Here is a 9829-nt window from a genome sequence, read left to right as displayed (position 1 = left end):
GGCACTACTTGACTCTTTCTCTATGGCAATATCTGTCCTGTGGCCTCCGCAGAGCCACGCCATTGTGGGGTGGTTTGTTTTTTGGTTTTTTTTTTTTTTTTATTATTATTATTAGCCATTTTAAAAACGAGGAATAAAAGAATATTTAATGAGCCACCCCAGCAGGCATGCGTGTGCTTTGTTTAGCGTCCAGGGACAGAGGAGCCCTGCAGGGCTCGTGTCCTTCAGGGTCTCAGCCTTCCCTCCCTTCTTTTGGGGGGGAGAGGAAGGGGGGGGGGGGCCTGAGGAAAGCTGAGCCTGGCCCTGTTTTGGGGAGGCACCTCCTCCGGCTGTTTTGGGCAAATTCTGCTCCCACAGAAGGTAAGGTGGTTTTTTTTCAGGGTGTGAGGAAAGCGTCGCAGGAGCTGGTGAGGCTCGGGCTCCTGTGCAAGACAGTGGGACCAAAGGACGACCTTGGTGTCGTGCTGTGACTGCTGCTGGAGTTCACGCTGCCCATGACGGCAGCCCCGGGTGCTCTGCCAGCAGCCGCTGCCGCGCAGGGACACAGTGCCTCTCCAGGGTTGCTCCTGTCCCCGCCAGGCCTGGGTGGTGAGGGGCAGAGGAGCACAGCGCCCCTCAACCCAGCCAAGGTGGGTGCCCACCTCGCCCCTGCTCGGGCAGGAGATGGGCCCAGCGCTGGGGCGGGAGCTCAGCCGCCATCCTCCGCCCCAGGCCGCAGCGTGTCGGGGCAGTGCCGATCCCACACGCCCCATAGACTCCCCTGGTCTCAGCTCCTCACCTCGCCCCGACGGCCGAGGGTTGCAGCAGCCACTGCCACCAGCCCCTCCTCAGAGCAGAGATTTTAATTAAAAGGTGACTAAAAAAGAATGGCCCCGATCTACTGGGGGGTTTTGGTATAAAAGGCCAAGGTTGGCAACCCCAGTGCCAGCAGAGTCCGTGTCCCCTGGTCCTGGCTGGCTGCACGACGCAAGTGGGGGGCTGCGGGGGTGTCCTCTCTGCCAGTGTGTGTGGGGGGGGACAGGCCAGCCCGAGCCCCCCTGCTGAGCGCTGCAGGAGGGACGAGTCCCTCCAAGGTCAGTCAGGGCTGTTCCAGTTGGCTGGGGGATCCCCGGGGCTCACCGCAAGCTGCTGCTGCTGCTGGCCTGGGAGCTGCCCACCCCCGGGTGCTCTGGGCTGTGCCGGTTCTGTGGAGGAAGGACAGATGTGTATCCCGTGAGACCTCCTGCTCGACAGCAGCGCTCCCCGGGGAAATGGCTGCTCCCGGGCTCCCTGCCCTGCTGCTGCCTGGGCCAAGCTTGCTGCCAGACAGCTCCTAGGGAGGGCACAGGCTGGGAATCAGACCCTGGCTCTCCCCACCCACCTTCTTTTTCTTCTTCTCTTTCTTCTTCCTCTTCCGTTCCGGATCTTCCTCTTTTTTCTTCTTTTTCTTCTTGTGGTCGGAGTCTGAGGGGGTTTCTGAAGAACAAGAGTGCCGGATGAGCTGGGCATCCCCCAGAGCTGGATGGAAGAGGGGGCGGCTGTGGCAGCGAGGCACAGCCCCTTACCTGGGGGGACAGGATCCTGGGTGCGGCTCTGCTTGTGCTTGTGCTTGTTCTTCTTCTTGGGTGGCTGGATGTGCATCAGCCGGCACTGCTCGGGCAGCTGGGGAGAGGAGACAGCGCTGGTCAGGCCGGGCCAGGCACCTCCCGCCCCGCTGCCTCCAGCCCGTGTGGGCGCCCCCCAGCTCTCAGCTCCGGGCTCACCGGGCCAGCGTGGAGACGGAAGCCCGTCAGCATGGTGCCGGTGAGGGGGGTGAAGGAGCTGCCGCAGATGGGGGGCTTCTCGATGAGGGAGCGCAGGCTGCTGTTGTCGTGGGAGCCGGGCAGGTCGATCATGCCGGGCAGGTCAGGGAGGAAGTTGCTGAGCTTCTCCTTCACCTTCTTGCCGCAGAACTTGTTGTAGGCGTGCTCCAGGTTGTAGTGCGTGATCAGGTTGGTGCTGCCCGTCAGCTCCGTGGTGCCTGTGCCCGTGACCCGCAGCGGGGATGGGGTGGTGCTGCCACCCGGCCCCCCTCGCCTTCCCCGCCCCGCCATCAGGATCCCCCCCGTCCCGGCCCCGGCCCCGCTCCCCTGCCCAGGCCCCGGGACCTCCTGGCCGTGCTCCCCGCCCCGGTGACCCCCAGTCTCGATCCCCTTCCCCACCCCAGCACCGGGCCCCCCCGGCCCCGCTCCCCGGCCCGGACCCCTAAGGCCCCATTTTCCCACTCGTCAGCGAGGTGCTTGGCCCCGCCCCCTGCAGGTTCATTGGCCGTCCCCTCTGCCGGTTCACGCCTCCCTGCCCACTATCTTCTCCCCTCATTGGTCCGTCGCGACGCCAGTTGCGGCGGCGGCCCCGTATCGCCGCGCCGATTGGTGGACCGCGGCGCCCGCCCCCGCCTCGCGGTCCCGCCCCGCACCTGGCAGCTCCCGCAGTAGGTAGAAGGGGCCGGAGGCGGCCTTGCGGGCCGCGTCCTCGCCCGGCGGCGGCGCGGCGGCGGCGGGAGGCGGCGCGGACCCGGCGCCTGGCGCCTTGGCGGGTCCGAAGCCCAGGGCCGCGGCGGCGGCGGCGGGCGGCGGCTCGGCCCCGCCGAACAGCGCCGAGAAGTTCTCCATCTTCCCGGCGTGCCCCGCGCGGGGCCGGCCCACCGCCCCGCCCCGCCGCGATTGGCCGATCGCTGCCCAGGCCCCGCCTCCTGCCCCGGTTGCTAAGGGAGACTCGCTCCTACCCTTCTGATTGGCCGCTTCTCTCTCCCCTCTCATTGGTCCGTTGGGGTATGGGAAGAGCCTGACTACCGCTCCTCATTGGCCAGCGGAAAAGAAGTTTCGCCTCCCTCAGACGAGCAGGCGGGCGGCCCAATAGGAGCGGGGCGGCCGCACGGCGGCCGGGAGAGCGGAGGTGAAGATGGCGGTGGTGGCGCCGCTGCTGGCGCTGCTGTACTCGGTGCCGGGGCTGTGCCGCTGGCTGGTGCGGCCCTACTACCCGCTCTCCGCCCTGCTCGCCACCGCCTTCCTGCTCGTCCGCAAGGTCCCGCCGCTCTGCCAAGGGCTGCCCTCCCAGCGTGAGGACGGCAACCCCTGCGACTTCGACTGGGTGAGGCGGCTCGGCGTGCCGGGGCAGCGGCACGGCCCCGGGCACGGCCCCGGCCTACCCCCGCACCCCTCGGGTCTGACCTTCCGCTGGGCCTGCGTCCCCGGCCCTGCTGAAGGACGGGGGAGGCCCGGTAGCCGTTGACATTGGTTTGCCGGCACCATCCCATTGCTGAGGGGCTCCCCAGGCACCGGTGAGGGTGGGAGGCCGTGTCCGTCGTGGCAGGGGCAGCCCCTTCTCCTCGCTGTCTGCCCCTCGGGATTCGGCAGAGAAAGGAGCTCCGGGAGGAGGCAGGGACCTGGCAGGGACTTGGGGCCAGCAGGGCCTGGCACGGCCACTCGTCCCTGTGCCAGGCCGGGCCAGGAGCAGGCTGACTGCAGGAGGGCGGTACGGCTGCGGCCGGTGCTGGCGGCCGCTCCCAGGCTCTGCAGCCTGGCGGTGCTGGGTGGCTGCAGCGTCCCACGGGTGCCCCCTGCTCACGCTGTCTCTCCTGTCCCAGCGGGAGGTGGAGATCCTCATGTTCCTCAGCGCCATCGTGATGATGAAGAACCGACGCTCCAGTGAGTTGGGGCCTGTGCTGTGGGGTGGCCACGGGGGGCTGTGGGGCTGCTCATGGGGTGTCCCCCAAGGAACAGGATGGGTTGGGATCTGGAGGACCGGATCTGGCCCTTCTTCAGGACTCCCCCACGTTTTCTAGGGGGATCTGGCCCCATTTTCTATTCCTTTCTCCTTTCCCCAGTCACCGTGGAGCAGCACATCGGGAACATTTTCATGTTCAGCAAAGTAGCGAACGCCATCCTCTTCTTCCGCCTCGACATTCGCATGGGCCTGCTCTACCTCACGCTCTGCATAGGTGAGACCTGCCGGGGGAGAATCCGCAGCGCTGGTGCCCCCTTGGCACAGCTCGGTCTGTCCTCAGCACCCGCTGCCCCCACCTGTCCTCCACCCCACCCGGCTGGAAGGGCCAGAGCTCCCTCTTGCCTGTGGCCTTCGTTGCTGGAGGAGGCTGCAGATGTAAGGAGTCTCTGTGGGCTTAGGAGGCAGCGGTGGGCGGGGGGGGTGTCTCAGGAAGCGCCTTGAAGGGGAAGTCTGCCTGCCCCAGGGCTCGCTCTGCCTCGGTTTCCCCATCTGCTCTGGGGAGGAGGAGCCTCACCCCAAACCCAGCCTGGGCCTTCCGGGTGCTGGGGGTGCTCAGGGGTGCTGTCATTGCAGTGTTCCTGATGACCTGCAAGCCGCCCCTCTACATGGGCCCCGAGTACATCAAGTACTTCAGCGACAAGACCATAGATGTGAGTATCCCCTCCCCAGGGGGTGCTGGGGGGGCTCTGCCTGCCATGCCCCGCTGATCCCTATGGCCCTGCGGCAGGAGGAGCTGGACCGGGACAAGCGGGTGACCTGGATCGTCGAGTTCTTCGCCAACTGGTCCAGCGAGTGCCAGTCCTTTGCCCCCATCTTTGCCGACCTCTCTCTCAAGTGAGTGGTGCCCGCCGGGAGCCTTGGCGAGCCCTGGGGCTGGGGCTTAGCCCTGCAGTTGTCTGCGGCACTCACAGCACGCGTCCCCCTCCTCCCCAGGTACAACTGCTCGGGGCTGCACTTCGGGAAGGTGGACGTCGGCCGGTACACGGATGTCAGCACCAGGTCTGGCGGGAGGTGGCCTGGGCAGCAGGGCCTGTGCCGGGCAGAGTCCCCAGGAGTCCCCCCCCCAGCCCCCTCCAGCTGCCTGGGAGTCACCGCCATCCTCTCCTGCTCCTGTCGCAGGTACAAGGTCAGCACCTCGCCCCTCACCAAGCAGCTGCCCACCCTCATCCTCTTCCAGGGCGGGATAGAGACCATGCGCCGGCCGCAGATCGACAAGAAGGGCCGGGCCGTGTCCTGGACCTTCTCCGAGGTGGGTGGGATGTTCCTGCCCCCTATCCCCCCCCCGCCTCCGGGGCAGGATGGGGCTCTGCAGCCAGCCTGTGCTCTGGGAAGGGAGCAGGGGGGTCTGGGGTCCCTGGGGGTGCCCACGCTGCCTCTCGGCTGCAGGAGAACGTGATCCGGGAGTTCAACCTCAACGAGCTCTACCAGAAGGCCAAGAAGCAGTCGAAGCCGCGGGAGGAGGGGCCCGAGGAGCCCCCTGGAGTGCAGGCAGCTGCCGGACACCCCAACGGGGAGACCAAGAAGGACAAGTAGAAGCTGCTGTGTGCCGTCACCCATCACCACGTCACCGTCACCCTGGTGGCACCAGCCCCGCAGGGGCTGCTCTGGGTGGGGTGGGTCCCGCCAAGCCCCGGGTGAGCAGGGGGGCTCCCGCAGCCCCCGTGTGGCAGGGCCCTGGTGCGGGCAGGGCAGTGGGACAGACTCCGCGCTCGGTTAACGCTCATCCTCATCGCTGACAATAAACGGTCCGTGCCCGTGCCCGTGCCCGTGGGATGGGGCTTGCCGCGGGGGCGGGGCCACGTGAAGGCGCCGTGCTCCGATTGGTTGGCACCGCGGCGCTGGCTGCGGGGGGGGGAGGGGGAGCGGCGGGCGCGCGGGCGGAACCACCGAACGTGGCGGGGGGGTGTGCGCGTGCCCGGGCCGCCCCGCCACCGCTGACCCGGGAAGGGCGAGGGGGGTCCCGTGGAGGCGTGCGGGGAGGGGAGGGGGGGGGAAGTGTGGGGGGGTCGGCCCGGTCCCCTGGCCCGCGGGCTCCGGAGCGCCGTTCAGCCCCGACACCACCGCGCCCCCCCCCCCCCCCCCGCGCTCGCCCGAGTGGCGGAGGCCGGCGCGGTGCCCCGTGATCCCGGCACGTGGTCGGCGCGGCGCGGCAGGTAGGAGGCGGCGCGGCCGCTCCGTGACCCCGGAGCGGGACCCGGGTCCTTCTTCCCGCCCCGTACCGGCCCCTGTCCCTGCCCTTGTCCTCTCCCTGCGGCGGCATCCCCGGCGCGCCCCTTCCCGCCCACTCCCCCAAAGCGGGGTCCTCGGGACCCCCCCTTCCCACCTCCCGCGGCAGAATCCCAGTGGGGACCCCCCCTTCCCCCCCATGGTGGATCCCCGGGGACTCGCCCTTCCTCACCCCCTCCCACAGCAGGATCCCCGTGGGGACCCTTCTCCCCCTCCCTACAGCGGGATCCCCGGGGTGTCCCCCCCCGGCAGCATTCCTGTCCCCCACGGCGGCATCCCGGGGTAACCCCCCCCCCCCCCCCGCCGTTGCCCAGGCCCCCATCGCCTCTCCCCAGGATGGCTCCCCGCGGGAGGAAGCGCGGGGCCCGGCAGCCGCCGGCGGCCGAGGCACCGGAGCAGGCGGGTGCCCCGCAGAAGCGGGCGCGCTCCCAGGCCGAGGGCAGCCCGGGGGGCACCGGCCCCCGCATCGTCATCGAGCACTGGTGAGCCGGCCTGCACCCCGACACCGCTCGGGTGCCGAAGGGTGGTGTGGGGGGGGTCCTTGGGGTGCCCCCCGCGGGTGCTGACCCTCCCCGTGTCCCCCCAGCAAGAGCTGACGGGTGTTCGGGCGCAACGCGGCGGCAGTGAGCGAGGCCCTGCGCGGGGCCGTGGCCCACCTCCCCGTGGAGATCAACCCCCGGCAGCCGCGCAGGAACAGCTTCGAGGTGTCCCTGGTGAAGGAGGACGGCAGCAGTGAGTGCCGGGGCCGGGGTGGGGGGAGGCGGGGAGGGGGCTACCCGGCACCCCTGACCCGTGTCCCCCCCCGTGTCCTCTCCAGCCGTGGAGCTGTGGAGCGGCATTGGGAAGGGGCCCCCCCGCAAGCTGAAGTTCCCCCAGCCAGAGGCTGTGGTGGAAGCCCTCAAGAGCAGCTTGGCGTAGAGGCGGCGGCCAGGTGAGCGGGGTCGGGGTCGGGGACAGGGATGGGACAGGGACCACGTACTGGCCACCCTCTCCCTGCAGCCAGGCCAGGACCGGCACCCGCGGCACGAGCATCCATGAAGAGGCGAGACAAAGTGGGGAGCACCCGCCCCAGTCCCGTCTCCGATGCTGCAGCTCTGCCACAGGCAGCCATCGCTGGACCCCCGGCTCCCCCTTGTTTCCCCCGCCATTCCCCAATAAAGCTTGGCAGCCCCACGACACAGCTCTGCCGGCTCCAACTTTATTTCAATGCCACGCAGCCTGGGACTGCGGCAGCCTCTTCGCCTAGGGTGAGGGCAGCCCTGCCTGCATTGCCTTGAGTGCAGGCAGCGGCTGGGGGGCAGAGCTGGCCCCCCTAGGTGAGGACGTCCACCTCCTCATCCGACTCAGACGAGGGGCAGGGCCAGACACAGACGGTGCCGGGGGGCAGGCACGGCTCCGCCATCCCCACGTCCACCTCCTCCTCCTCGGGGTCGCCTGGGTCCCCCCCTGGTGGCACCACCTGCCTGCAGCCCTGCTGGGGTGTGGGGGACACCTGGCTCTGCTTCCTCCAGGCCGCCCGGGGGGGCCGCCGGGCAGCGGAGCGCCTGTCTGTTCGCCCCAGTGCACCCACATCCGGCGGGGGCTGCAGTTCTGTCACCTCCCCGTCACTCGCTGCCACAGGGCTGGGCATAGCGGGGGGCTGCCTCTCCCGTACCACCTCCCAGCACCCCCTGCTCTCCACCTTCCGCAGCTTCACCCGCCCCACGGGGCCGGGGCTGGAGCGTGTGGTGCCTGGAGAGGATGGCCACCCCTGCGGGGACACACCAGTGCTCCCGGGGGGGATGCCGGCAGTGCCGGGCTGGGCGCTGCCACCCTCTGCCATGGGGGAGCCATGCTGGGGGGGGCGCAGGCAGGAGCGGTCGAGTTGCCGCTGGGGTCCCAGCCTCACCAGGCGTCCCCCCCGCAGCTGCAGTGACTCGAGCTCGGTGACACGGAGGCGTCGGGCAGCTGCCAGCACCTCCTGCACCTCCTCCCGTGTGGCCTCCAGCTCGGCGGTGTAGAGGAAGCGCACCAGCTTGCGCAGCGCCCAGATCTTTAGCCCCCCCAGCTCCAGCACCACCCTGTGACCCCGGGGGGGCAGCTCCCGGCCCAGCTGCTCCATGAAGAAGGGGCTGCCAACGGAGAGGACGCAGCAGTGGGCCACCACTGCCTCACCTGCAATGCAACAGTGGCTCTCACCACCCCGCAGCCTACCCCCCCCGCCCCGGGTGTCTGCGGGGACCCTGCCTGCAGGTCCCCTGAGGGCACTGGCACCTCCGTGGGCCACGCTGCCTGCTCACCTTCAGCCTGCAGGACCACATCGCAAAAGACATCCGCTCGCTGCTGCTGCTGGTGGAGGTGCTGGAAGGCCGTGCGGAGCAGGCGGGTGCTGCGGTACAGCAGCCTCGGGGTGGCCAACGGAGAGCTCATGGGCACCCTGCGGAGACAGCACAGTGCTGGGGACACAGGGATCAGCACCTGCCTCCCCCACTTCAGACCGGCCTGAATGGTTTGGGACTGGGATGTAGTGGGGCCTGCGCAGGAGCACGGGCACAGGCACGTTTTGCATCGCTTGCGTGTCTGTGCAATGGCCCACACAGCCATGCAAAAGCTGTGCAAAGCCCTGCATGCGTGTGGGGCTGCCCGTGTCTGTGCAACCCCTACGTGCCTGTGGGGTAGCCCACACAGCCGTGCAAAGGCCCAAACGCCCGTGCAACGGCCACGCAGAGCTCCACCGGGCTGTGCAACGCCCCACGCACCCCTGCCAACCCCTGGCGCTCCGCTCGGCCACCAGAGGGCGCCGGCCACGGCGATTTTGGGGCAAAACCGGGCGGGTTTGGGGCCCGCTGCCTGCCCCTCAGCCTGCCTCCGGTCCGACGCGCGGCCGCAGGCCCCCGGCCCGGCCCTCGCCCCCAGCCCCGGGCGTACAGCCCCGGGCCTGCCGCGTACCTGCCGGCGGGGTGGGGGAGGCTGCCGCCGAGGTCCCCAGGGGCCCGAGGACAGGACGGGGACCGGCACCAGGGGCCACGCGTGGACGCGGCCGCGCCCCTTCCTCACAGGACACGCGCGCCTCGCGCCCGCCGTCTCGCGTGGCCCGGCGGCTCGCCCCGCCCAGCAACAGCCCCGCCATTGGCCCATCCCGCCAGCCAATCGCACCTGCCAGCCAATGGCGGCGCGGCAGGGGCTGTGGCGGGAAGGGCGCGAGGGCGGGGGCGCTGGCTGAGGGGAGGTGGCTCAGACGCCGCGGCGGGCGCGGCCGGCGCCTTCTCAGCGGCACCGCGCCGGGGGAGAGGCCCCGCTGCCGTGGCCGGAGCGGGCCGGGGGGGGGGGGGGAGCTCCTTGCGGCAGGAGGCTGCGGGCGCCGGAGGGGCCGGGGCGCTGCGGCGGTGAGGGCTGGCTGGGCGCCAGGGAAGTGCGTGTCGCAGGCCACCGCCATGGCCCGCCCGGTGTGATCCTGGTCGTTTCCCTCAGCCCTCCTCTAGCCGCGGTGCCTCTGCGCTGGCCAGAAGGCCGGAGGCAAGAGCTCGTGGTTTAGTGCAAAATGGCGTTCCGCTTGGGGTTTTGCTAAACGCGGTTCCCGGGCTTTGGGGCGTGGAGGGTGGCAGGCTGCGGGACCGAACCCCTGGTCTGCGCCCTCCCGGGCAGCGCCCCGCGGGGCAGGGGTGCGAGGAGGTGAGCAGGGGGACGGCCCGCCCTGGCCCGGCCTTCGCCAGGGGTATGGACGAGACGGGCAAGCCATCACTTGCGGAAAGAGCTCCGTGCCGCTCGTCACCGTCGCTGCGTCACTGAAGCGTACAAGATAAATAACTGGGGAGTGTGCTGTCCGCGGAGCAGCTCTTCCTGGCAGGGTGGCACTGGAGTTCATTAGTTCAGAGCCCTG

At 69.8% G+C, this 9829-nt stretch overlaps 5 protein-coding genes across 8 annotated transcripts in view; 2 read left to right on the top strand and 3 right to left on the bottom strand.

Moving 5' to 3' along the window:
• The window catches only part of TIMM10 (translocase of inner mitochondrial membrane 10), a 46314-nt gene extending 45056 nt beyond the window's left edge, over positions 1–1258 (bottom strand). Inside the window, exon 1 of the mRNA XM_054829045.1 lies at positions 1255–1258. The gene's annotated coding sequence lies outside the window, so the exon portion shown is untranslated. The remainder of the gene's footprint in view (positions 1–1254) is intronic.
• Positions 119–2683, bottom strand: MED19 (mediator complex subunit 19). Its single transcript, XM_054829032.1, has 5 exons — positions 2435–2683; positions 1743–1999; positions 1545–1641; positions 1361–1455; positions 119–1184 (listed from the first exon to the last, which is right to left on the bottom strand). Exons 1-5 carry the CDS (start codon positions 2628–2630, stop codon positions 1116–1118), a joined length of 714 nt encoding a protein of 237 aa, XP_054685007.1. The 5' UTR covers positions 2631–2683; the 3' UTR covers positions 119–1115.
• A 184-nt stretch (positions 2684–2867) lies between these two features.
• On the top strand, positions 2868–5502 carry TMX2 (thioredoxin related transmembrane protein 2). Of its 2 annotated transcripts, XM_054829031.1 has the most exons (8): positions 2872–3108; positions 3605–3665; positions 3845–3958; positions 4318–4394; positions 4472–4578; positions 4678–4743; positions 4864–4993; positions 5131–5502. In XM_054829031.1, exons 1-8 carry the CDS (start codon positions 2920–2922, stop codon positions 5275–5277), a joined length of 891 nt encoding a protein of 296 aa, XP_054685006.1. In that variant the 5' UTR covers positions 2872–2919; the 3' UTR covers positions 5278–5502. The 2 variants fall into 2 exon arrangements, with proteins under 2 accessions (XP_054685005.1, XP_054685006.1); XM_054829030.1 differs by having other exon boundaries at positions 2868–3108; positions 4678–4993.
• A 267-nt stretch (positions 5503–5769) lies between these two features.
• SELENOH (selenoprotein H) lies at positions 5770–7146 on the top strand. Of its 3 annotated transcripts, none has more exons than XM_054829044.1 (5): positions 5770–5897; positions 6306–6452; positions 6557–6702; positions 6788–6901; positions 6974–7146. In XM_054829044.1, exons 2-4 carry the CDS (start codon positions 6307–6309, stop codon positions 6886–6888), a joined length of 393 nt encoding a protein of 130 aa, XP_054685019.1. In that variant the 5' UTR covers positions 5770–5897; position 6306; the 3' UTR covers positions 6889–6901; positions 6974–7146. The 3 variants fall into 3 exon arrangements, with proteins under 3 accessions (XP_054685019.1, XP_054685017.1, XP_054685018.1); XM_054829042.1 differs by having other exon boundaries at positions 6970–7146; XM_054829043.1 differs by lacking the exon at positions 5770–5897 and adding an exon at positions 5918–5942 and having other exon boundaries at positions 6970–7146.
• A 136-nt stretch (positions 7147–7282) lies between these two features.
• On the bottom strand, positions 7283–9038 carry BTBD18 (BTB domain containing 18). Its single transcript, XM_054828793.1, has 3 exons — positions 8899–9038; positions 8250–8386; positions 7283–8124 (listed from the first exon to the last, which is right to left on the bottom strand). Exons 2-3 carry the CDS (start codon positions 8377–8379, stop codon positions 7283–7285), a joined length of 972 nt encoding a protein of 323 aa, XP_054684768.1. The 5' UTR covers positions 8380–8386; positions 8899–9038.
• Positions 9039–9829: the final 791 nt, after the last annotated feature.

Source organism: Grus americana, chromosome 5, assembly GCF_028858705.1.
Source record: "Grus americana isolate bGruAme1 chromosome 5, bGruAme1.mat, whole genome shotgun sequence".
Classification (NCBI taxonomy): domain Eukaryota; kingdom Metazoa; phylum Chordata; class Aves; order Gruiformes; family Gruidae; genus Grus; species Grus americana.
This window is presented reverse-complemented; position numbering and strand designations above follow the sequence as displayed.